Source organism: Hyaena hyaena, unplaced genomic scaffold (assembly GCF_003009895.1).
Source record: "Hyaena hyaena isolate Hyena2069 unplaced genomic scaffold, ASM300989v1 scaffold_134, whole genome shotgun sequence".
Lineage (NCBI taxonomy): Eukaryota > Metazoa > Chordata > Mammalia > Carnivora > Hyaenidae > Hyaena > Hyaena hyaena.
Window position 1 is genome coordinate 132,420 of NW_024080766.1, and position 25,359 is coordinate 157,778.

The 25,359-nt window shown below is 46.0% G+C and overlaps 1 protein-coding gene across 1 annotated transcript in view; it reads left to right on the forward strand.

Moving 5' to 3' along the window:
* Window positions 1–998: 998 nt before the first annotated feature.
* Window positions 999–25,359, forward strand: part of PLEKHG4B (pleckstrin homology and RhoGEF domain containing G4B) — an 83,482-nt gene continuing 59,121 nt past the window's right edge. The window contains exons 1-2 of the mRNA XM_039238040.1: window positions 999–1,056; window positions 22,151–22,348. Coding sequence (XP_039093971.1) covers window positions 1,018–1,056; window positions 22,151–22,348 — 237 coding nt within the window. The 5' untranslated portion in view covers window positions 999–1,017. The remainder of the gene's footprint in view (window positions 1,057–22,150; window positions 22,349–25,359) is intronic.

The window sequence follows — 25,359 nt, forward strand, 5'->3', positions numbered from 1 at the left end:
GGTGAGGCTGGGATGGTTAGGGGGCTTCAGGGACAAAGGAACACCCTGTCCCGAGACAGGGCTGGAGGTTCCAGGAAGTAGAGCAGATGATTGAGGCAGGGGCCAATGGAAGGAATTTAAAAAGGCCAGTGTGATGGGTGAGGGAGGGCAACTCATCTCTGCCTCCCTTACCTTTCTTTATTCTGTACCCCGTGGCCAGGAGCCTTTGCCTCCAAAGCTGCTGATTTCTCTGAAAAACTGAACTTTATGCCTAAACGAGCACATTTGTCCTGCACTGAGTGGGATGAGCCAGTGCCCCTATTTCTAGTAAAGACACAGCGCAGGGTGAGAAACCTGACTGGTTCTTCTGTGAGACAACCCCTGGCTCCCCTGGGGGAGCATCCCATCAACTAGCGTGTCCCCTTGGACGGAAGAGAAGGCTAGTCCATCTTTGCCAGCGGAAATCAGGTACGAGCCCGTCTTTGCTGGGGGAAATCCGACGCAGCGCCCCAGCCACCGGTCTGAGAACACAATGTCCGGTCCGAGGCTTCAGGAGAACAAAAGTAAGAGCAAACGCCCCACCCCCCACCCCCACCCGCTGCGGAGGGAGGAGCCCCGCGCTCCCGCCCCCACGACCGCCCAGGTGAGGGCACCTGCGCGCGGGGTCTGCCCGCGGGAAGGTGAGGGCGGCCCCTCGGCCACGCTGCGTGGACTGTCCGCCAGGGAAGGGGGCCCGCCCTGTGGAAAGGGGGTCTGCAGGGGAGGGCCCAGCGGAGCAGGAGGTCTGCCTGCGGGAATGGGGTCTGCAGGTGGAGGGGGTGCGCCCAGCGGGGGGGGTGGGGGTCGGCGGTGTGTGTGGGTGGGCATCTGCTCCCGGCGGAGGAGGGGGGTTTCCGGGGCCGGGGGTCCGCCCAGCGGGGAGGGGGGCTCGCGCCGCCGACTCGGACGTGGCGGGCGGGGCGCCGGGAGAGTCGCGCGCCGGACAGTGGCCTTTAGGGGAACGTTTTCTTCCGAGGTCGGGACAAAGACGGCGCCACCATGGCTCTCAGCGCGGCCGCCAGAGGCTCCGGCACCAAGGTAGGGTCCGGCCGGGGTGGCTGGGCAGGGGTCCCGAGGGCCGCCGCTGAGGAGGGGATGGAGCTTAAGCACCAGTTTAGCAAATGTTTGCCTTAACCTCATGAATATTTATGAGAAAGTGTGGTTTTCGAGACCGGTTTGCAGTGCTAGGCTCTGAAGGGGGGCGGGGGGGGGGGCGGTGCGGGACTAAAAGCACCTGCCGAGTGGTTGCTGCGGTTAGTCCCTTGTTATTTATTAGCTGGGCCCGGAGAACGAACCGGCGAACCAGGGCGCTCAAAGACAAAGACGTGGTACTTAAAAAAATGCCAAGATGCATTTGTTTGTTGGAGCTCGGTTGATTTCAATAACGAAGGTAGTCTAGTAAAACAAGACGGGCCTTTCAGGGGTGGGAAAGTGTGATGCACACGGATTTGTATTTCCTTGTGTGAAATGCAAAAAGTGTGTTGGATTTGTCTCCCCTCTTTCCTGTGAAGGTGGATTACAGAGTGTTTGCTGTAATAATTACACTCCACTCCTGTTACCCACAGTACTTTGACTTAAAAAGTTTAGTTGATACTTTAAGGTGTCTAATTAAGAATTAAAACATATAATTAAAAAATTAAGTTAAATACAGTTGAAACTGTGCATAATTAATAGCTTACGAATCTGCTGCGTTAAACTGGCTGAGCTTTAGGCAGGCTGTGGGCACGGGGGTGGGGGGGTGGGGGAGTGGCTTCTCAGCTTCACGGAGGGATTTCAGAGTGAACAGAGTGACATTCGGCTTTCCATCTCCTGAATCTGCTTCAGATTCACAGGATTTCTGGGTCAGGAGGAACTTTAGATGTCACTTTTGCTCTCAGTAAAAATACACTCACGTTCTGAGATAGTTACTAGCAACACATTTCCCTTCCTGACGGACTCAGATCTGTGTTTTCTGTGCTGGGCATCCGACACTGAGGTAATAAACTCACTTCTGATCCTGATGCAACACCACATTTTGATCTCCCTGTGCTTTGGGGCACAAGTGGATGGTCCAGGTGGGCCTCGAGAGGACAGCTAACCTGTGGCACCCAGGGCAGGCCTCGTCATTTCATCCCATTTGTGCAGGCCTTGTCTGAAATGGCTTGTGAAACATGGACCTTTATGTCTGTGTCATCCTTCGGTGATCTCCCATGAATACTTTCTTACTTGTAAAGCATCCCAAAAATGGCAGGCTAAGGAAATAGTTGGACTGAATTTGCCCTCAGGCTCTCTGAGATGTGTTCACTGGTTGTATCTTCCAGCCAAACACAGGAAACCCCAGATTCCCAGATCTCAGTGTTTTTTGTGAGAATAATTCAAGCCCAATTCACACGCCACCGCCTGCCCTCTCCTTCCAAACAGAGCTAATGTGCACCCTCTCTGTGTTTGAACAAAATTAAAAATCACTCAGAACCTGCTAGTTACCCAGTCTACTGCCACGCAGCAGCCCTGAAACAGTGGTTTTCCTTTCCACACAGCTGTGTCCTGAAGCAATGCACCCCTGCGTAGGATTTACCCTCCTGCCTTATCAGCTCTGGGCTGCTGCTTTTCCTCTATCCCTGCACCCCTGGCAGGGTCTGCCACTCAACAGGTGTGCACAGGCAGGTTCTCACGGATCCAGCAAATAAGAATGCGTGCAGGGAGACAATTAGTCCTGTCTGAGAGCCCAGCAGACTTCTGAGGGGGCAGGGAATGAAGAGAAGGAGGCAGGGGTACAGAGGAGTGGGCTGAGAGGTGGCAAATCCTGCCCTGCACGTGTTGATCCTGGGGCACCTTGAGAACCTGGGGTCCTGTGAGCAGAAGGCACCCTATAATTGCCATCTAACCTACAAGGGGCCAAGGAGGGCAGGTGCCTATGGAGTGGGAAAGAGGTTCTGGACCCTGGCCTGGTGCCTGGAGAGCATTCCTGGGATCTTAAGGATTTGATGCGCACCCACATCCACCCTCTATTAGCTGTTGCCCTTTTGGCCTTGTAGATCAGCCTCTCTGAGCTTCAGTCTGTTAATTTACAGGAAGAGTTATGGCCCACCTACCTCAGAGCACCATATCGATCTACTTTAAAAATGGATATGTAGATGCTTCTTGAAAGGTAACCCAGCTTATCTTTCAGCTGAATGTTCCTAAGTTGAAGGTTTCTTCTGTCCTGAGAGCTGGGAGACCTTTCCAGGTGTTTCTAGGTGCCTCAGTTCACACTCTGGCCCCAAATTCTCAAAAGAGCTTTCAGATACTGTTAGACAAGTATCTGACCTTACAGAATTTTTCCCTAAATTGAGAAAATCAAATTGTGGCTCAGCCGGTTAAGCATCTGACTCTTGATCTCAGCTCAGATCTTGATCTCAGGGTCATGAGTTCAAGCCCTGTGTTGGGCTCCATGCTGGGCATGAAGCCTACTTTGAAAACAAAAACAAACAAGCAAACCCCAAAAGCAAGAACAACAAAGATGATACTTGGCAGTAAAGTTCTTTTACATGACTTTAAAACATCTTATGTTTCTAAGACCTGAGAAGGGGATTAAATCTAAGGCCTACAACAGTTTGGGACATAAATTAATCTGAAGTTCAGCACTAGAGTTGTTCAAGTCAGAGAGGTGGCAAGTATGTGCACCTCTCACACAGAGATATTATCTGCCTGCAGCCCTGGACCCAGAGACCCCCCCCACCCCAGTAGGCATCACCCTCAGAAAGCTCCCCTGGTCATCCTGTCTGCACCCCTTCCACAGCCACACATACACCCCGGCCCCTTTCCTGCTTGGCTTCACCATACTAGGGCCTCCATGGGAGGGTCTGAACTAACATTACCTTGTGCCTGACTTTTGTTGACTGCCTGTCTCCCCGGGCAGTACCAGCTGTGCTTCATTTCACTTGTTACTCTGCTACTTATAATAGTGCATGGCTTAAAGTCAGTGCTCAACAAACATTTGTCACATGGTGGTTACCTACCCCCTCTTCTGAAGCCCATTTTGAGAGAAGGAGAGAGCCAACATGATCAGGGGAGGGTTAGAGAGAGAGGGAGATATAGAATCTGAAACAGGCTCTAGGCTCTGAGCTGGCTGTCAGCACAGAGCCCGATGCGGGGCTCGAACCCACGAACCGTGAGATCATGACCTGAGCTAAAGTCAGTCGCTTAACCGACTGAGCCACCCAGGTGCCCCTATTTTCTCCTTTTTAAATAGTCTTGGAACCCAGGTTGGAAGTCAACTGGCCATAGTTGTACAGGTTTATTTATGAATCTTCAGTCCTTTTCTGTTGTTCTGTGGGTCTGTCTTTATGCTAGAATCACACTGTTTTGATGACTGTAGCTTTATAGTGGGGTTCTGAAATCAGGAAGTGTGAGTCCTCCAACTTTGTTCAGGATTGCTTTGGCTGGTCAGGTTCCATTGAAATTCCATATGAATTTGAGGACTGTCTTTTCCATTTCTGGGAAAAAAGGCCATTGCAAATTTGAGAGAGATTGCATTGAGTTTGTAGATTGCTTTGAATAGTATTAACATCTTACCAATATCAGGTCTTCTGATTATAAACCTGGGATGTTTTTCCCATTTCTTTAGGTTTCTTTAATTTCTCCCAGTACTGTTTTGTAGCTTTCAGTTGTTCAGGTCCTTGGTTAGATACATCCTAGATAACAGTCACCACTTCTAGTGCTAGAAGTCCTAGTCACAAAAATCAGACAACATAAAGAAATAAAAGCCATCCAAATTGATTAGGAAGTTGTAAAATTCTCATTATTTGCAGAAGATCTGATATGCTATATACAGAAGCCCAAAAGACTCCACCAAAACACTTAGAACTGATAAATAAATTCAGTAAGGTCACAGGATACAAAATCAATGTACAGAAATCTGTTTCATTTCTATATACTAATAATGAAGCAGCAAAGAGTGAAATTAAGAAAACAATTCCATTTGGGGCACCTGGGTGGTTCCATTGGTTTAGCATCTGACTCTTGATTTCGGCTCTGCTCATGATCTCGCGGCTGGTGAGTTTAAGCCCCACATCAGGCTCCATGCTGACAATATAGAGCCTCCTTGGGATACTCTGTCTCTCTCCCTTTCTTTCTGCCCCTCCTCTGTTCATGTTTTCTCTCTCTCTGTCAAAATAAATAAATAAACTTAGGGGGGAAAAAAGAAAACAATCTCATTTGTAATTGTGCCAAAATAATAAAATACCTAGGAATGAACTTAACCAATGAAACCTGTACTCTGAAAACTATAAAACATTGATGAAAGAAATTGAAGATGACACACAAAAAAATGGAAAGACATTCCATGCTCATGGATTGGAAGAACAAATACTATTACCTGTCTATACTACCCAAAGCAATCTACAGATTTAATGTAATCCCTACCAAAAGACTAACAGCATTTTTCACAGAACTAAAACAAGCAATCCTAAAATTTGTATGGAACCACAAAAGACCTCGGGTAGCCAAAGCAATCTTGAAAAAGAAAAATGGGGCACCTGGGTGGCTCAGTTAGTTAAGCGTCCCACTTCAACTCAGCTCATGATCTCATGATGAATCTGAGCCGCTTGTCAGGCTCTGTGCTGACAGCTCAGAGCCTGGAGCTTGCTTCAGATTCTGTGTCTCCTGCTCTCTCTGCCCCTCTCCCCTTCATGCTCTGTCTCTCTCTGTCTCTGAAAAATGAATAAACCTTTAAAAAAATTTAGGGAACAGAGAAACAAATCTGGAGACATAACATTTCCAGATTTCAAGTTATATTACAAAGCAGTAGTAAATAGGTACTGACATAAAGAGACACATAGACCAATGGAATAGAATAGAAAATCCAGAAATAAACCAACAATAAACCCACAATTATGTGGTCAATTAATCTTCCACAAAGGAAGAATGAATATACAATGGGAAAAAGACCATCTTTTCAAGAACTGGTATTGGGAAAACTGGACAGCTACATGCAAAAGAATGAAACTGGACCACTTTCTCTCACCATACACAAAAATACACTCAAAATGGATTAAAGACTTAAACATGAGACCTGAAACAATAAAATTCCTAGAAGAGAGCACAGGCAGTAACGTTTCTGACATTGATCATAGCAGCGTTTTTCTAGATATGTCTCCTGAATCAAAGGAAATAAAACTTAAAATAAGCTATTGAAATTACATCAAACTAAGAAGGTTCTGGACAGCAAAGGAAACAACCAGCAAAACTTAAAGGCAATCCACTGAATGGGAGAAGATACTTGTAAATGTCATATCCGATAAAGGTTTAGTATTCAAAATACGTACAGAACTTCTACAGCTCAACACCCCAAAACCAAATAATCCAACTTAAATATGCAGAAGACATGAACAGACATTTCCCCAAAGAAGACATACAGATGGCCAACACACACATGAAAAGATGCTCAACATCACTCATCATCAGGGAAATGCAGATCAAAACCACAATGAGATATCACCTCACACCTGTCAATGGCTAAAATCACAACACAAGAAACAAGTGTGGGCGAGAACGTGGAGAAAGGGGAACCCTCTTGCTCTGTTGGTGGGAATGCAAACTGGTGCAGCCATTGTGGAAAACAGTGTGGAGTTTCCTCAAAAAATTAAAAATGAAACTACCCTATGATCCAGTAATTGCACTACTGGCTGTTTACCGCCCCAAAACGGAAACATTAATTCAAATGGATATGTGCCGCTTCCAAACTATGGAAGCAGCCCAAGTGTCCATCAATTGATGAATGGATAAAGAATATACAGTATATATACATAATGGAATATTAGCCATAAAAAATATGAAATCTTGCCACTTGCAATTACGTGGAGCGAGCTAGAGAGAATAATGTTATGCAAAATAAGTTGGAGAAAGATAAATGCCATATGATCTCACTCATGTGGAATTTAAGAAACAAATGAACAGAGGGAAATAAGGAAAGAGAGAGAGAGACAAAGGCACAGACTCTTAACTATAGAGAACAAATGGATGGTTACCAGAGAGGAAGTGGATGGGTAGAAAGTAGGCAATAGTGATTAAAGAGCACACTTACCATGATGAAAAATATAACAAAAAAATAAAATAATGTATCTTAGGTATTCTTTTTGGGTTATATACTAGAATTATTTTCTTTCATTTTTTGATTGTTCATTGCTAATGTGTAGAAACACAACTGATTTTTGCATATTGATCTTTTACCCTGCAACTTTGCTGAACCCATTTATTAGCTCTAGGTAGCTTTTTTATGGATTCTTTGGGATTTGCTATATATAGGATCGTGTCATCTGCAAATCGAGATCATTTTACTTTTTTATTTCTTTTTTTAATTTTTTTTTTCATTTCTAGGAGAGAGAGAGACAGCGTGAGCAGGGGAGGGTCAGAGAGAGAGAGGGAGTCACAGACTGAAACAGGTTCCAGGCTCTGAGCTGGCAGCCAGCACAGAGCCCGACGCGGGGCTCGAACCCACGAACCGTGAGATCATGACCTAAGCGAAAGTCGGACGCTCAACTGACTAAGCCACCCAGGCACCCTTTTACTTTTTTTTTATTTCTAATTTGTATGCCTTTAATTTCTTTTTCTTGCCTAACTGCTCTGGCTAGAACTTCCAGGACAGTGTTACATACCAGTGGGGAAAGTGGGCACCCTTCCTTTGATTTTAAGGGAAAAGCTTTCAGTCCTTAAGATTAATTGTGGATTTTTAGAAGTGCCTTTTATTATGTTGAGAAAGATCCTTTCTACTCCTAGTTTTCTGAATGTTTTGATATGAAAGGGTGTTGGATGTTGTAAAATGTTTTTCTGTATCATTTAGGATGATCATAGGCTTTTTCCTTCATTTTATGGATGTGATATTTTATATTGATTAATTATTGAACCCCACTTACCTTCCTGGGATGAATTCCACTTGGTCATGGTGAATAATCCTTTTAGTAATGCTGTTAAGTTTGGTTTCCTAGTATTTTTTGAGGATTTGGAATGAGTTTTATAACTCTGCTTTTATACTTTTATTTTATTTTTTTTATGTTTATTTTTGTGGGAGAGTGCTCATGTGCTCGTGAGCCTGGGAAGGGCAGTGAGAGAGGGAGACAGAGGATCCGAAGCAGGTTCTGTGCTAACAGCAGAAAGCCCAATGTGGGGTTTTAACTCACGAACTGTGAGATCATGACCTAAACCAAAGTCAGACGCTCAACCAACTGAGCCACTCAAGTGCCCCTATAACTCTGCTTTTAAATGTCATTATATTGTACGAGAATATATCTTAATGTACATTTTGAAATGAGAAATGACCTTTTTAAGCAAAAGCATTTGTATCAAAGGCAAACATGTAAAATTAGTAGGAAATCTGCAGAAATTTAAAAATACTTTTTAGGACTTCAAAATGTAACTGACTAGAGAAAAATAGTCAGTAGGAGAAGGTCTGTGTGAGGTTAATCCACATAAAACATTTCAGTAGTGCCTGACACTAGAACTCACATGTCAGTGTCTATCACATTGTCATTGTTGGGTGTAAAATTAGGCATGCAAGACGTGCTTACTTCCCTTCCTGTAATATTCTTCCCCCTTAACATTACAGTTTTGTCTTATAGCCCCTGCTGGCTGTCAGCCAGGACATTAATCTTTGTATCCTTCACAGTGTTTAGCACATGGTAGGTACTCACTGAATGCACTTGGTGTTCAATGTGGAGACAGTGGCTGCCTCTGTTAGCATCTTTTTATTTTTATTTATTTATTTATTTATTTTTAGAAAGAGCACAGTGAGCATTGGGGAGGGGCAGAGAGAGGAAGAGAGAGAGAATCCAAAGCAGGCTTTGCACCCAGCAGTGCAGAGCCCAACTTGAGGCTCAAACTCATGAATCATGAGATCATGGCCTAGGCCAAAACCAAGAGTCAGACACTTCACTGAGTGAGCCAACCAGGGATGCTTCTGTGAGCACTACTCTGTGTCTCTCTTTCAAAATAACTAAATAAACTTTAAAAGAGAGAGAGAGAGGGAAGGAGGACAGACAAGGAGAGAAGAGACTACAGAAACAAGCGGTTGCTTCATTAGGACCAATGGCCACACCACCTATTATACAAATTGGAGCGCTTTAAGGGGAAAAGAAAGGTGATGCCAGGAACATAGGTGAAAACTCCAACTGCCTGGGAAATGATGGCTGGGGTTGCCAGCCTAACGGGTGCCACTGCCTTCTGGTGACAGCATTCTAAACAACAGGGGTAGGTCCCCACTGTGGATGGGGTTGGTCATTGACTGGGTGCTCTAATTCTCACTGTGAGTACCTCCGAGCCAGACTGTGCAGATATGCTGGCTGCAGAAGCCAGTAGCAGAACTGCCATGTGGAGCCAACTGGCATCCGGCCAGCAGGGGTGGATGCACTCTGCACACTCATTGTGGCCTTCCCAGGTCCAGGCCCCTGGGCACTAGGCCAGGCCACCATTGGGAGTCACACCTCTTGTCAGTGGTTTTCCAGCATGCACCAGCACCTCCTTCCCTCTGTCCTGCATTTTTCTTTCATGCTCCAAGGGCTCCCTCTGTTCTGGATTCCAAGAGTTGGTAAGCCACTTGCCGTGCCCATTCTGAGTGTGGTTTTGGGCTTCTTCTTCTTCTTCTTCTTCTTTTTTTAAATGTTTTATTTATTTCTAGGAGAGAGAGAGAGAGACAGCGTGAGCAGGGGAGGGTCAGAGAGAGAGGGAGTCACAGACTCCGAAACAGGCTCCAGGCTCTGAGCTGGCAGTCAGCACAGAGCCCGACGCGGAGCAAGAACCCACGAACCGTGAGATCATGACCTAAGTGAAAGTTGGACACTTAACCGACTAAGCCACCCAGGCGCCCCTTGGGCTTCTTATCCTTAGACCCAAGATCCCCAACTGTCTTGTCCAGTGCATCTTTCTCAAGCACCCACATTGGAAACCTCAGGGACCTGTTCATGTCATACACAGCCATACCTGCTAGGCATGCCTTTGTCTGGGGCCACTGTGCTTTGTGGGCCAACTCAGAGGTGACTTCCTGAGGCAGGGAGACAGTGAGAAGTGTGATTTAGTACTCCAAGTCCATCAATCACAGGCTTCTCATTAGAATAACTTGTTTGTTGTTGTTACCATGTATACAGAGTTCACATTTCCCCCTAAAAAACCCTAAGTTGTGCTTAACCAAACTCCTAGTTACCTTACCTTTCTGCACACCAGTATGGCCTCATCATGTGTTCCTATGAAGCCTTCCTAGCCAGAACTTCTGCAGACGTGAAGCCTTCACTCCACCTTCCTTCTGGGACAGACGAAGGTGCTTCAGTCCAGACCCAGCACCAATTCCCAAACACCCTCGGCCCAGTGTCGGCAGTCAGCACCTGTCCCAGTCAGGCTAAAGATGGTCTCCATCACACAGTCCTTCAGGAAAAGTACAGGAATCATTTGTAACTTTAAAGTATATCTAGGGGCACCTGGGTGGCTTAGTCGGTTAAGCGTCCAACTTTCGCTTAGGTCATGATCTCGCGGTTCGTGGGTTCGAGCCCCGCATCGGGCTCTGTGCTGACTGCCAGATCAGAGCCTGGAGCCTGTTTCAGTCTGTGACTCCCTCTCTCTCTGACCCTCCCCTGCTCACGCTGTCTCTCTCTCTCTCCTAGAAATAAATAAAACATTAAAAAAAATTTAAAGTATATCTGTGGTTTTCCATTATCACCATATTGGAGCCCTCTCACCTTAATGGTTAAAGCCAGATGATTTTAGGTAGCTGGGTGCCAGCTACCTACTTTCAAGCCATATCAATCTGAGAAACACTGACCATCCGAGAGAGACTTCCAGGATGCCTGTGCTCCTGTTTTGAAGGGCTCAGGCTGATTCCCAGCTTTCATGCCAGCTGTGGCTGGGCGCCTGCTCACAGGATGCTTTGGGGAGATGTTAGGGTAACATTTTTAAACTGCTGGTGCAAATATGCAATGGCATACTCCCACCTACCATGTTTGTGTCTACTTCCTCTTTACTTGTATTGGAATGTAATCAGAAAGTATAACAAAACCATATGTGATTGGTGATACAGGTGGGGTCTGCTGTCACATCTACAACTCAGACAAATTAGTTTCAGTCCTCCCTCAAGAGTATGCGCTGTTTCTCTGCTGGAAATGTGCATGAGAAAGGTGTGCGGAAGTGTGGCGAGGCCAAGTGTGTCACCTGAAGACGGGATGCCAGGAAGATGCTGGCAAGGCAGCTGGACTCAGACAAAAGGGAACTTAACTGCGGTTTTTCAGGTGGTTTTTTTTGGGCTCAATTTAAGGGTAATGTGAATAAAAAAGGACAGCACAAAACTTGGAAGACTTGTTTTTCTCTTTATATGTGAAGAGCCACACATCTGGTTGAGCTGACACGTTTCAAGTAAACTTTTCTTTCCTGACAAAGCTTTTTCTAGGTAACTTAAGCAGGAAAAAATGGCTATTATCAGTCATTCCCCTAAAGAACTGCAAGTAGGGGTTTGGGCCTTGTCTGCATGTGCCTTGTACGTAGCTCCCTCATGCTCTGCTGTGGACCAGGGCTCGATGCAGGACTCAATGTGGAAAAGTCAGGTTGGGTGTAGTAATTAGAACTGCTGGACGTTTTCAGGTTGGCATAATCTTTTCTGGTCTTGACACAGTTAAAGTGAGCAAAACTCCTTCTTGCAGCTGATGTCACATTTCAGCATGAGGGAGCCAATCTGTGTTGATTGAGGTCAGTGTTGCTCTTGCACACTTTAGCAAGTGCCTTCAAAGAAATAAATTCAGTCAAAATGTCTCAAGAGCCAACATTTCATTGTCAGTTTGCATTTTGTATTAAAAAATAAAAAGCTTTAATATTCTTTTAAGATGAAATATGTTGTTACCTTTGTGGAATGATTGAGGAAGTAGATTCATAGTATTCTTCCTATTTTACAAATGAAGAAACTAGATGTGTGGAAATCTCGGGGACTAAACCCCAGGTGATGTTTACAGGTGGTGTCCCCCTGACCCTGCGCTTGCCTTGGGCCCCAGGGTACAGCTCACTGCCCGGCCACCGACAGCTCCTCTTCACCAACATAGCCACAGGGGCACCTCCATCCCTTTCTGGGGTCTGTTTCTCATCCGGCCACCCCTGTCTCCCTCCTGCCCATCCTTCTTTCTGCTTCTCCGGTAGGTTTGCTTCCCCTCTATGCTGAGGGCAGGACCATGTCTGTCTGTGCAATTACTGCGGGGTCAGCTGGTGAGCAGCAGAGCAGGGTCATTGCGGGAATGATGGGTTTCCGAGCCAGGGCAGGCCTTGGTCTGGGACCTTGTGTTTGCAGTTGCTTCTGTCCTGGTAGTGACCAAGTGAACATGTGGCTCGTGGCAAGGACTGTGTTTGAGCTTCCCATGTGCACCTGTAATCACCTGATAGATGCTGGCATGAAAGGTGCATTCCAGGATTTTCACAGCTCCCTAGTTTGGGAATTTCCTTGTTGTATATTAGGCTACTAACTGCAAAGAAGGATAATGAGGACTTTAAATGACTGTTTTTTTTTAACGCACTCAACCATGAGGAGAAATTAATAACACCCCTAGGGACAGAGCCCCCAGGTGCCACCCTCAATCACAGTCAACACATTGACTGCCACCCTCAAAGCACACATGGAGTAAAGCTATTCCTGAACAAAATCACTAACAATTAGTTGGAACTTAGGTGTTGAATCAGAAAATGGTGGTGTCAACCAAGCCCTCACTCATCCAGCATCTTCATCCAGAAATGTAGCCGTTCTGGAGCTACGATCCATGCAACTCATGAGGCAGCCGACAGGGAAGGAGGGTGGCGGCTGCCCCTTCATCCACCCACTCATGCCCCTTGGCTGCCTTGCAAGACTTCCTTCCTTAAGGGTGGGTCAGCAAACTTTCTATGAAGGGCCAGACAGTAAGCCTAGAGGCTTTGAAGGACCATTCTCAGTTCTGCCTTTGTAGCACAGAAGCAGCCATAGGCAATGCATGGAATGAGGGTGTCTGTATTCTAATAAAACTTTATTTATGGGCACTGAAATGTGAATGTCATATAGTTTCCACATGTCTGAATTAGTATTCTTTTTTTTTTTTTTCTGACCACTGGGGTCATGGTTTGCTGACCTTATTGCATAGAAAGCAGCAGGGACAGAGAGCTAGGGTGACACCAGGATGCCCCCACACCTGCAGGTGAAATCCTGGATGCTCCAACTGGTGTTTAGAAGCTGAAGAGGCAGTTTTCCAAAGAACATCCACTGGAAGATTCTGAGTATATCTGGCTGAGCGAGATTCACTGGAAGATAAAACCTCATCAGTTCAAGGCAAATTCTGACATTAGGCCCCCATAGGTGGGATGGGATGCTTAGTGACATAAATGCATAATTAACATCGACTTTCAGGACTTGAGTAGTTATGCCAGTCATGGGAGTCACATGTGTGAACATGGTGTAAACTGTGAAGTGCCATCTCATTTACCAGTTCTGGCTTTACAGTGTGGAGGTTTGGCAGCCACACGGTAGGCAAGTGTGTTAAAGCCTTGCTGGCTGCCTGGGAGCCACAGTGCACAGCACTCCTGGCCTCTGGAAGACGGTCTGAGAGGGAAGTGGTCTAGCCCCCACCCAGCCCCAGCAGCTGGGGGTGGTGGTGCCAGGACACCTCCATTATCTTGCTGCTGACTCGGTTTCCTATCTGAGGAGGAGTGGTTGTAGAAATATTTGAGAAGTTATGTTTATATATTTGTTTCATCACATAGGATTGGTTCTATTTGTGATTGTTTAATGTCAAGCCCTAGATAGGAAAGCAGGTGCCTCACAACATGATTAAAATGGAGGCTGAAATTCTCCTGGAACAGAAAAGGGATCATGTTGAAAAAAGCACTCTAGCTTCTGAGCTGGGCACATTCCAGCTGGAGGGCTGAAGGGCATGTTTCAGCACGGGAGGGTGCAGCTGCCTGTGGCTCATCCTCAGGAAGAGAGCCCCTGGCAGGCCCTGTTGGACACACAGCTGTCATGGGCCAGGTCCTCTCCTGAGGTCCCTGCTCTCAGTCCTCAGCCACCTGAAAGCTCCTCCCATGTAACGGTCAAGGAAACCATGGCCCATAGTAGAGAGTGAGCAGGGAGCACAGGTCTGCCCCATCTCTGACACAGGCAGGGACCTAGAGGCCCGCAAAGCTGCCCCAGCTGGTGGCACAGTGAGCAGGGGTGGGAGAGAGGGTCCGCTGGGCTTCTTCCTTCAGAATAGCCTCTCACTGATGGCACCTGCCAGTTCCATGTCAGCAAGTTCTTACACACGCTGTGTTAGTCTGGGAAGCTGGAATGAGAAGGAAGAACATAAAATCAGTTTTAAAAAGAAATTCGTGCAACATAAGCCACCTGGAAAGTTCTTGCTCCAGGTGGATTGGGCATCTGAGGGGAGGAAAGAAAGGGAGGGCGCTGCAGCCAGCCTGGCAGTGATCCGAGCATGGTTCTGAGCATAGAATTACAAAGGGGAGCCGTCCCAACATGCTGGCCGGCAGAGACTGTCGCCATCTGAGTATTCAGCACTCTTAATGGATTTCCATTGTCAACAATCCTCAGCACCCACAATCCACTGTAACGTGAACACCAGCTTCAGAATCGCTCAAGTCAGGCAACTTTGTGTTTCGTGTTTGTTTGGGAAGGTGTGTGTAAATTCACAGAAGACACTTTGAGGGTTGTGTCTTTTCTGGATTCACCTCCTGGGCCAGTTATATAAGGGGCAGCCCTGAAGCTTGAAGCTTGAAATAGTGACTTTGTTTGGAATTCTCCTAGTTTTCTTTTCTCCCTGAAAACTGGAAAAAATGTTGACACCTAGACAAAGCAGAGGCTGTGGATGAAGATGCTCAGATTTGAGATGCTTCTGGAACACTCCCAGCCTGGAACACTCCTGGAGATACAGCTGAGATTGAGATATGCCGAATGCACCTCCCCGGCTGGAGGCACCATGCTGACAGGGTGGAGATGGAGTCCCGGGGTTCGCTCCTCATTCCCACCCTGTGGGGGTTGGTCTCCCTGCGAAGCCTCTCAGAACCAGCTCCAGCTCAGGATGCACCGACATGTCTGCAGGCAGCTCGGTCCCTCCAGGTGTACTACAGGACACCTGTCCAGGAGCGCTCCTGGGTAGAGGTGGTAACCCATGCCCAGGTGTGTGCTGTGGCTGTCCTGGGGAGGTAAAGGCCCTGAGCCGGGGTGTCCCCTGGGTCCATGTTCCAGGTCCTAGGGAGTGTCAGTCAGGATATGCAGGTTATGCCACATAACCAACGACCCCCCACATCTCAGTCATCAGCACTGGGTGGCCTGTGTATGCTCTGTGCCCATCATGGTCATCACATCAGTTTTACTTTGGAGTCCAGGCTCATGGGACAGCCCCTCTGGGGTGTGACCCATCTTGTGGCAGAGGGAAAGGTAGTATATTGGAGCATGTGCTGGCTCACAAAGCCTCTGTCAGAACCCACATCTGCCACTGCTGCCACATTCCTTTGTCACGTGTCTGTGCCTGATGCCAGTGCACAGGGGCGTGCCATCCTCCTCAAGGAGGTAGGGATTCTGTGAACAACAGCTCACCACAGAAAGCTTCTTCTCTTTTATGTCAATTCAGTACCTTACTGAAACGCGGGTGGGCATTTCCTCTGTCCAGCATTGTGGAGGCCAAATGTTCCTCAGAGGAATCTTTCCTCCATAAATGAAGTGGGATTTTAGAGCCCAGATATATTTGTGGTGAGCATTTGGCCAAATATTTCCCTGCCTCTCCCTTCTAAAGATCCGGTAGACATGTCATGATAGAAGTCCATGAATGTGCAGGGAAAGGGCCACATGGTGAACAGCCCAGAAGCAGACCCCAGTTTCAGAGATGCACTACTAGAGAGCAGCTAAGTGCTAAGTAAGCAGTTCTGTGCTTGAGAAAGAAGACTTACCTTAGAAAGGCTGAGGACTGTCTGAGGAAGGTGTGAAGTGAACTGCAATGGCCCAGGGGTCAGAGCCTGGGGAGCGCTGGTCAGAGAAGCCCCAGCCCTCAGGTGTCAGACATAGCTGCCTGGGCCCAGGAAGGGCTTGCAGGTGGTGGCTGGGTCACCAGTGGGGCCAGGTGGAGAATCAGCCTGAGATGCTGACCCGCATGGAGATGTAGACAGCCTGGATGTGGACAGGCTGGCACATCAGGCCAGAGGACAGGGCTGGGCTTTCTAGACATGTTTTCTTTGACTCAAAAGTGGTTCCTGGGTCTGTGCACACAGGAAACCAGAGATGGCCATCAGGCCTTCAGGAAGGGCGTCTGAGTGGCTGTAACCAGGTCGGCTACTGAGAGCAAGCCTCCTGGGGAGTGTGGGTTTCACATCCAGCCCCCACAGGGCCGAGAAAGTGGCTATTGATGGAAAGTGGGGCAGCGCTAGGCCTGACGTGGGTGTCCCTCCTGTCCTAGGCCCCTGTTTGAAGGCAAGCTGGAGGAACAGCCCTGCTGTCCCATAGTGGTGCCTGCTGCTACTCATACATCCTGACTTTTGTTTCTAAAATCTGACCAGAGGCAAAGGCCATGGTGGTAAATTTAAAGGCTGCCCTGACCTTCTGGGTAGAAGTATCTGGGTGAGTGCACCCCTCCGCACCCCACTCTGTATGGTCCCACCCCAGGCTACAGCATCTGGGGTATCACTAGGAGCTGGTCATGGGGCTGCAGAGTGAGATGAACTCCCACACGAGATGAAAGGCTTTTGTGACCACTGCCCCCACCCCAGCCACGCACCTCAGTCTTGCCCTCGATCTCTTTGCTGTTTACACCAACATCAGCGCCCTGTCAATTTTCAGAAAGAGACCGCATAACTGGGTCCCAGAGAAGCCCCCAGCCTGGCCAATGGCCGCAGAGAGGATGGTGTTGCCTTACTGCAGCTGCTTAGCCCTCTCCTAAGCCCACCTGAGACCTCCTCCCAAGTGTCCTGTGGTCCTGTCCTACACATACCCTACTGTCCCCAGGGCGCAGGAGCCCAAATATAGAAGGATCACTCACAAGATGGGGCAGCGGGCTTCTTTGGTCATTGGGAGTAGCTGCAGGGAAGGTGTCTCTGGTGTGTCTGCACTGAAGTCTTTGATGTTCCTGTACCTTCTGTTCCTGTTGGGACATGAGGGGGCTCAGCCACGAGCTTACAGCTGTGCAGGAAGGGTGGGGTGAAGGTCTTGGAGCCCAGGTTGTGCACTGCCTGCTGGGGGACCTGACTATCTAGCAGTCTCTCATCTTAGGGTGCCCTTTCCTAAGAGGCAGCAGTGGTCCCCACAGTAAGCGCTGCAGGTCCTCTGGGCAGGTCAAAGGATCCTGACGTCCAGGCCAACCTACCCTGCCAACAACCACTCCCACAACTCTGTGCCTTCAGTCATCTTTAGGGATGTTACATTTGAGTGAAAATGTGAGCACCGATGGGCAGTCTTTGCCAGGCCAGCCGCAGCCCACTCCCCCCCCCCTTCCTGGCCTGCCAGGCCCTGGATGGGGCGCCCCTGCTGTTTTCTTGCCTTATTCATCAGCTGGTCTTCTTTAGCTCCACACGGTCCTTGAAATGAGAATTATCTTGGCTTTGACATTTAGCATATTACCTGCCCCCTGGGGGGATGAAGTATGCCATTTCCAGCTGATGCATGGCTTAGAACCAAGCAGCCAGGTGTCTTTCTGGCATCTCTGAGACTGGCCCACACAGGGTGGGCACCGATGGGCCTGTGGATCCCCAGCTCCAGTCTTCTCATCTTCAGGACATGTGAGGCCTGGAGAGTTGCAGAGAGGGGCTGTACACTGAGGCCAGATCATCTCCTGTGGACTAGGTGCCAGGCAGAACATGCTTAGTCATGGGATGTGCAGGCATTGTGAGAGACAAGGGTATAGATTTAAAAATTCACCCTTCTTTCAATAAAATTTTACCCAAATTTAGCTGGGAAAATAAATCCTTCATTGAAGAGTAAAGCCCTACAATGTTGCTCCAGACATAATTTTTTTTATTTAAATGCAAATAACAACACACCTATTCATAGTTCAGCAAAATGGTAATTAAGTGCCTTATACCAGTATTATGTCACCAATCCACCAACATACATCTGCAGAGAATCATATCCTAAGCCACAGTAAGGTTTAGGATCAAGTAAACAGGCAAAGGTCCTAGTTTTAAAGTTAGCCTTTGGTTGAAACGGGAATCCTGAGTTATATCAGGAGAAGAAATCAACCATCGGCAAAGTGATGACATCTGCAGTTGTCTGCTTTCCTCCCTCCTGTTTCTGCACGTCCTGATGGTGTGCCAGAATGAGTGAATGGGCGAGTCACACCTTACAGAAGGAGCGTGCACAGGCTGAACTGGTGACAGGTGCCTGCATAGGCTTTCTCCCTGACCTTGAGGCTGCTCCCTTCTCTTCCTGGACACCCAAAGGCAGAGGAACTGCTCTGAGGATTTGCCTCCAGTATTTCTTTTGGCTCACTATGGCTTTACTCACACACACACACCTTCAGATGCCTTCACACAATGGCATTCAACACATACTTTTCCTCACATACACAGTTTCCCTCACACATGCTTTCCCTCTTACACTCACTTTCCCTCAACACATTTTCCCTCACACCCTTTCCCTTTCATACACACTTTTTTACATACACTTTCTCTCACACACACTTTCCCTCACATACTCTTTTTCTCTCACACACTTTCCCTCTCACGTACACACTTTCCTTCACACACAGTTTTCTTACACACACTTTCCCTGACACACATACTTTCTCACACACACACTCTTTCACACATACTTTCTCTCTCACATACATTTTCCCTCACACACACTTTCCCTCTCACATACACACTTTTTCTCTTACACACATTTTCCCTCTCATACACTTTTCCTTCAAACAGTTTTCTCTCACACACACTTTCCTTGACACATACACTTTCCCACACACAGACTTTCCCTCACACATACTTTCTTTCTCACATACGCTTTCCCTCGCACACACTTTTCCTCTCACATATACACTTTCCTTCACACACACTTCTTGTTTCACACACACTTTCCCTCTCATATACACTTTCCCTTGCATACAATTTTCTCTTACACACACTTTCCCTGACAAATACACTTTCACTCATGCACATTTTCTCACTCTCACACACACTTTCCCTCTCACATATACACACTGTCCCTCTCACACACACTTTTTTCCTCATATACACTCTTTCTCACACATACTTTTCCTCACTCACACACTTTGACTCACACACACGTTCCCACACACAGAAATACTTTCCTTCACACACATACTTTACCCAACACGTACTTTCCCTCTCATACACACTTTCCTTCACACACACTTTCTCTCTCACAAATACTTTCCCTCACACAAACACTTTACCTCACACACACACTGTTCTCACACATACTTTTCCTCACACACACACACCCAGCTCTGCACACACATTTTCCTTCATACACAAACTTAGCTCTAACATACATATATTCATTCTAGTAAACATCAGGGAAGAGAATACTATACAGAGTAAATATTCTAGATGTTTGAACTCCATCCTTTAACATACCAAGACAATGTCCTCTTTAAACATTTCTTATGGTGGGGCACCTGGGTGGCTTAGTCAGTTAAGCGACCGACTTTCGCTTAGGTCATGATCTCATGGTTCGTGGGTTCGAGCCCCGCGTCGGGCTCTGTGCTGACTGGCAGCTCAGAGCCTGGAGCCTGTTTCAGAGTCTGTGACTCCCTCTCTCTCTGACCCTCCCCTGCTCACGCTGTCTCTCTCTCTCTCTCCTAGAAATAAATAAAAATATTAAAAATAAATAAATAAATAAATAAACATTTCTTATGGAAATCTTTCTAAAATATACTATATTCTTACATGTTCTCTTAAGCCAAATTGAATATATTCAGGTAATTTGATTCTGTTGTAATGTGATAATTTCTACCTCTCTGCTCTCAGGGTCATATATGTATGCCTCCCCCTCTTATAATTTCTGGGTCTTGAAAATACTAAATTGTTAGAGTTGTGTGCAGGTGGGAATGGTTGGCTTGTACTGTGGACATGCCACACTGCTGTGTCTGGGATAGCCCTTCAGGTTGTGTCCACCCCAGTCATGCAGTCTGCTTATTCGTCAGTGCCTCTCTTCCCAAGAACAAGATTGGGCACGATCTGCAAAGTGATTGGAGAGCTTGTGAGACAGTGGCCCTGAGTGCACCATCATGCTCTGGCTGTTCTTGGTCATCAAGTGCCCAGAGAGGCAGGTGACAGGACACAGTAGCAAAGAAGAGTCTAGAGAATGTGTTCCCTCTGGCTTGTCCAAGACTTCCTTAACTTATTTAATCTGGGAGATGGCCTCTGGGCAGGTAAACAGCTTCTCTTGGGCAGCTCTTGCCTGGACCAGGATCTGGGTGGGGATAGCACCCAGGAAGTGGGAGCTGGTAGAAGAGGTGTTCTCTAGACCAAGTGTTGGGGCCTGACTCAGTCATGACAGGAATCAAAAGGCAGAGAAGGAGCTAGGGAAGCTGTGAGATCCCAGAGATCTCAGCAAGTATCACCCCCCTTTTCCTCACATTAGGCAGTTTTCAGAAGATGCGTGGGTGGGGCAGAGGCCAGGAGACCTGCTGGGAGGCTACTAACCACGGATAGACACAAGAATGAGGATACATCTTCGAGTCTGGAGAAAGAGTGGGCCTGGACTTGGGTATCTGGGCAGCAGGAAGACATCTCTCTTTGGGAGGGTCCAGAGTTTGCATTTTATTTCCTCCAAAATAGGTCATTAAAGACATGACCCTTCTACCTTTGCCAGTTTCTTGTATCACAATTAAGCATTTGCTTCAGATCTTTGTGAGGTACATCATGTCTAGAGCATGATTCCTGCCCCTGGCTCAAGACCACCTCCATTCTTCTTATGGGCTGGATATTTACTGGTGGCTCAGGTGTGATTTGAGTTTTTAGACATTAGACTGACCACCCTTGGTAGTTTTTGGATACAATTACTATTTAGATAATTCCTACTGAGTGAGTGACCCTGTCTGGTGGGGAGAGCCAGGTATATGGAGGGAGGAGAACAGACAGACATGAGGAACCCTTTGTCAGTGTGGGAGCTCCAGAGGATATCTAACCAATGCCTCACCATGCTGACATGGTGTGGTGGGAGTTACCAGAAGCTGAACTTTCTGCAGCACACACCTCCCTGGTCACTGTACGGCTTTACCTTTCTGTCAGGACAGACAGCCTGGGTCCTTATCCACTCCACTCACTGTTTTATTTTCTGTTTCCTGTAGCACTAGCAGTTCGGAGGAGTCTCAGATATATAACTGTTGTCCCTTTAAAAATCAATTTCACAATTTTAACCTCTTTGACTTTTAACTGTTATTTGTAGCCTTGCATTTCTTTTCCAAACAAATGAACCTTGTGGTATTTCCTCAGGAAATGTTGCATCTAAAAATAGCTTTAAAAATCTTTTAAACTAAAAGCATTCTGTCTTTACATAAAAGCTTGTTGTATCAAAATATGAAGAAGAAATCAGGTACCAATGATACTGTTTTCAGAATGAACGAGTGGGTATAATTCTGTGATTTTGATAAAGGATGCCTTAATGGTTTTGTTTAAATTAAAAAAAAACTTATCAGCACAATTAAAATGTATTCATTGTAGATAAACTTTTCTGAGTATTAAATTACATGTGGACCAGCTCTGTCCTTGCCACAGGGGCCTCCCCCAATCCCTTCAGACCCAGGAGTACCAGGGAAAGGGAGGGCCCCTGAGAAATTCCACATGCCCACAGAAACCCTAAAATACAGCATTTTCAGGTGCACATTTCAGAATTTAATGGGGTGGAACTTGATTGTGCCTCTGGTGACAGCAGCAACAACCTCACTTACAAAGTGTTAGTTAGGGTTCCCCTCTTAGGCCAATGGGTCAGGTCTACCTACTGAGGCCATGGGCACTTCCTCAGTGTGCTTCTGCTGTGTGACAATGTGAATGGCCAGCAGATTGCTCCAAGAGGAACTCCCCACTATGCTAAGGATTTGCTTGCACCTTCCTGTTCCACAAAGACAACTCGCATACCCAGACATAAGATAGAGCCTGTAAAGTGGACCCTTACATACCCAGCCAGTGAAACTCTCCTCTGTACCTGTCTTAATCGATGTCTTAATTTACCCAATCCTCTCTTGCATTTCAGGATCTGGAATCTCTTGACACCTATATCCAGAACACACTGTCTTCCCTCTACCCACCTTTTGAGGCCACAGCAGCCACTGTGCTCTGGCAGCTATTCAGTGTGGCTGAGAGGCTCCATGGTGGGGATGGGCTGCGCTGCCTCACTGACTTCCTCATCCCAGCCAAGAGGGTCCTACAGCACCTGCAGCAGGAAGCCTGTGTGAGTACCCGCCCTGCAGGGGCCAAAACCTGTGTGAGATCCTCTCCTCAGGGGACAGAACCGTGTGATGGTTTTCCCTGCAGAAGGAAACCTAGAAGACCCTCTCCTGCAGATAATGCCTTCCTGTCCTTGACTGTATGGAAGAGCTAGGCCAAATTGTTACTTGGTACCTGGCAAATATTTAAACCAAGCTCATGGAATTTTAGATCTGGGGAAATATACCACTGATAGAGGCAAAGAAGAACATGAAATTAAACTAGCAATTAAAGCAGAAATAACTCAAGTGAGCATTTGTTGTTCTCTGAAAGTAAGCTGTGGGATTAACCTCAGATTTTCATAGAGTTTAATTGAATAAATGGAGAGATCTTCACAGTTCACTCCAGGTTTTGGGTCCATAATGTTACTGGCTCAGTTTCATTCCTCTGGCTTCTGGCTCCTTTTTTCCATAGTCTCAAATGATGAGTGAACTAATGCTTTGTGTTCCAGAAACAGGCATCGCAGGTAGCCCACTCTGGGCACAGGTATCCATTCGGGTTCCCCCAGTGAACTTTCACCAGTCTTCAAACCCAGCTTAATAAATGTCTTAGGTGCTTTTTTTTTTCCTTCTGAGTGGTATTCCATTGTATGGAAAATACTGCAATTTGTTTACTCATTCATAGGTTAATAGACATTTAGGATGCTTCCAGTTTTAGAATATTATGTATAAAATTACTACCAATATCTGCATACAAGAATCTGTGTGGGCTTCCGTTTTCCTGGGTAAATAGCTACATGTGTGATTGCTGGGCCATTTCCAGACTTTTCTCCAAGTGGTTGCACCTTGTGCAGTCCCATCAACAGCACTGGAGAGCGCCAGTTGCTTGGCATCCTCACCCAAACCTGCTATTGTCAGCCTTTTAAATTCTAACCATTCTCTTACATGTGCAGTGGTGTCCTGTTGTGGTATTAGTTTGAATCTCCCTAAAAACTACAGATATTAAGCATCTTTTCCTGGACTTACTTGCCTTTCATATACCCTATTTGTGATGTGTCAATTCCAATCCTTTATGCAGTCTTAAAAGTGGATTGTTGTCATCTTTTTTTTTCATTAAAATAACTCTGTTTTTTTAAATAATCAGATAACTACAAATATATAAGGTCACAAGAGCAGATTTTTGTCTGCAAGGGCCAATGGGACAAGGCAAGTACAGCACACAGGGAATAACATTTAAGAAGGTACTTGCTGCCAGATTTCTGCAATGTCTTATTGAGTTGTAAGAGTTCTTTATATATGTTAGATACAGGTTCTTTATCATATATACGGTTTGCAAATATTTTTTCCCATCTGTAGCTTACCTGTTAATTTCCTTAATATTGGTGAGGTTTTTCTATTTTTTTTTGTTTCGTTCTCTGTGTCGTAAGGACTTTACTTTTATGCCTAAGATCCATTTTGAATTAAATTTCTGTATATAGAGTGAGGTAAGCATCAAATTTGTTTGTCTTTGCATGTCTTATTTATCCAACTGTTCCAGCACCGTTTGCTGAAAAGACCATCCTTTGTCCATTGACTCACCCAGGTAACTTTGTTGAAAGTGAATTATCACTAAAAGTATGAATCTGTTCCTGGATTCTGTTTTGTTCCTCCTGATCTATAAGTCTCTTTCCTCTAGTAACATGGTTTTGATTACTGAACCTTTATAGTGAATCCTGAAATCAGCTGGTGTAAGGCCTCTCACTTTGTTCTTTTTTTCAAAATTGTTTAATTATTCTAGTGTCTTTGCATATCTGTAAAAAATTTAGAATCAGTTAATTTATACAAATCATACTAGGAGTTTTAATTAATATTGATTTAAATCCATAGATAAATTTAAGGGAGAAGTGTCTTGGGATATTTTTATTGTAGGTTATTTTTTAGACAATCTTAAAACTAGTGGCAGACAAGTTGTGGGTATATGAGAGCTGCTGTAGAGATTCATGGCTCAATCTTAAAAAGTACATTTGACGACTGCCCGGTGTGTGCCTGTCCTGCTCACACCTGCCCTGGCAAGAATGTTGCTTAAAGCCTCGCTTCACTGTGCTCTGGTTCCCTGCATCCCGCCTGTGACTGGGTCAGTGAGCTTATTTCTCACATTTCGCAAATTTGGGATTTAAGACAACAAGCTACTTTGCTTTGTTTTAAAGATGGAGGGATGCCTCAAGAAACAAGCAGAACTACACATGGTGGAGAGTCCCAAATACCACTACCAGTAGCGAAACAAAATAACCAAACACTCAACAAGAGAAACCAAGAGACACCATCCAAGGAACACTTCCTGAACAGACAGGCCCTGAACAGTCAAAAGAGCCCTCTCTAATACAGCAGAACTCACAGGGGCCGAGTGTACAACAAACTTTTAAAAGTAACAAGAGATAGAAAGCTTACCAAAATGACGAAACAGCAGAACTCTCCTCCAAAGAAATTCCAGGAAGAAATGACAGCTGGAGAACGGCTCGAAACAGATATAAGAAACATAACTGAACAAGAATTTAGAACAATAATCATAAAATTAATAGCCGGTCTTGAAAAAAGCATGGAGGACATCAGAGAAACTATGGATACAAACAATATCGAGCTTAAAAATAGTTATGGTGAATTTAAAATGTGATAAATGAGATACATAATAAACTGGAGGCATCCAATGCACGGATTGAAGAGGCAGGAAGGAGAATAAGTGATTTAGAAGACACTATTATAGAAAAAGAAGAAACTGAGAAAAAGATAAACTGATCCAGGAACATGAAAGAAGAGTTCGAGAGCTCAGCAATACAATCAAATGGAACAATATCCGTATAATAGGAATTCCAGAAGAGTAAGAGAGAGGGAAAGGTGCTGAAGGAGTCCTGGAGTAGCTATACTTATATCAGACAAACTGGACTTTAAATTAAAGACAATAACAAGGGATGAAGAAGGGCATTATTTAATAATTACAGGGTCTATCCATCAGGAAGAACTAACAATTATAAATGTCTATGCACTGAATATGGGAGCACCT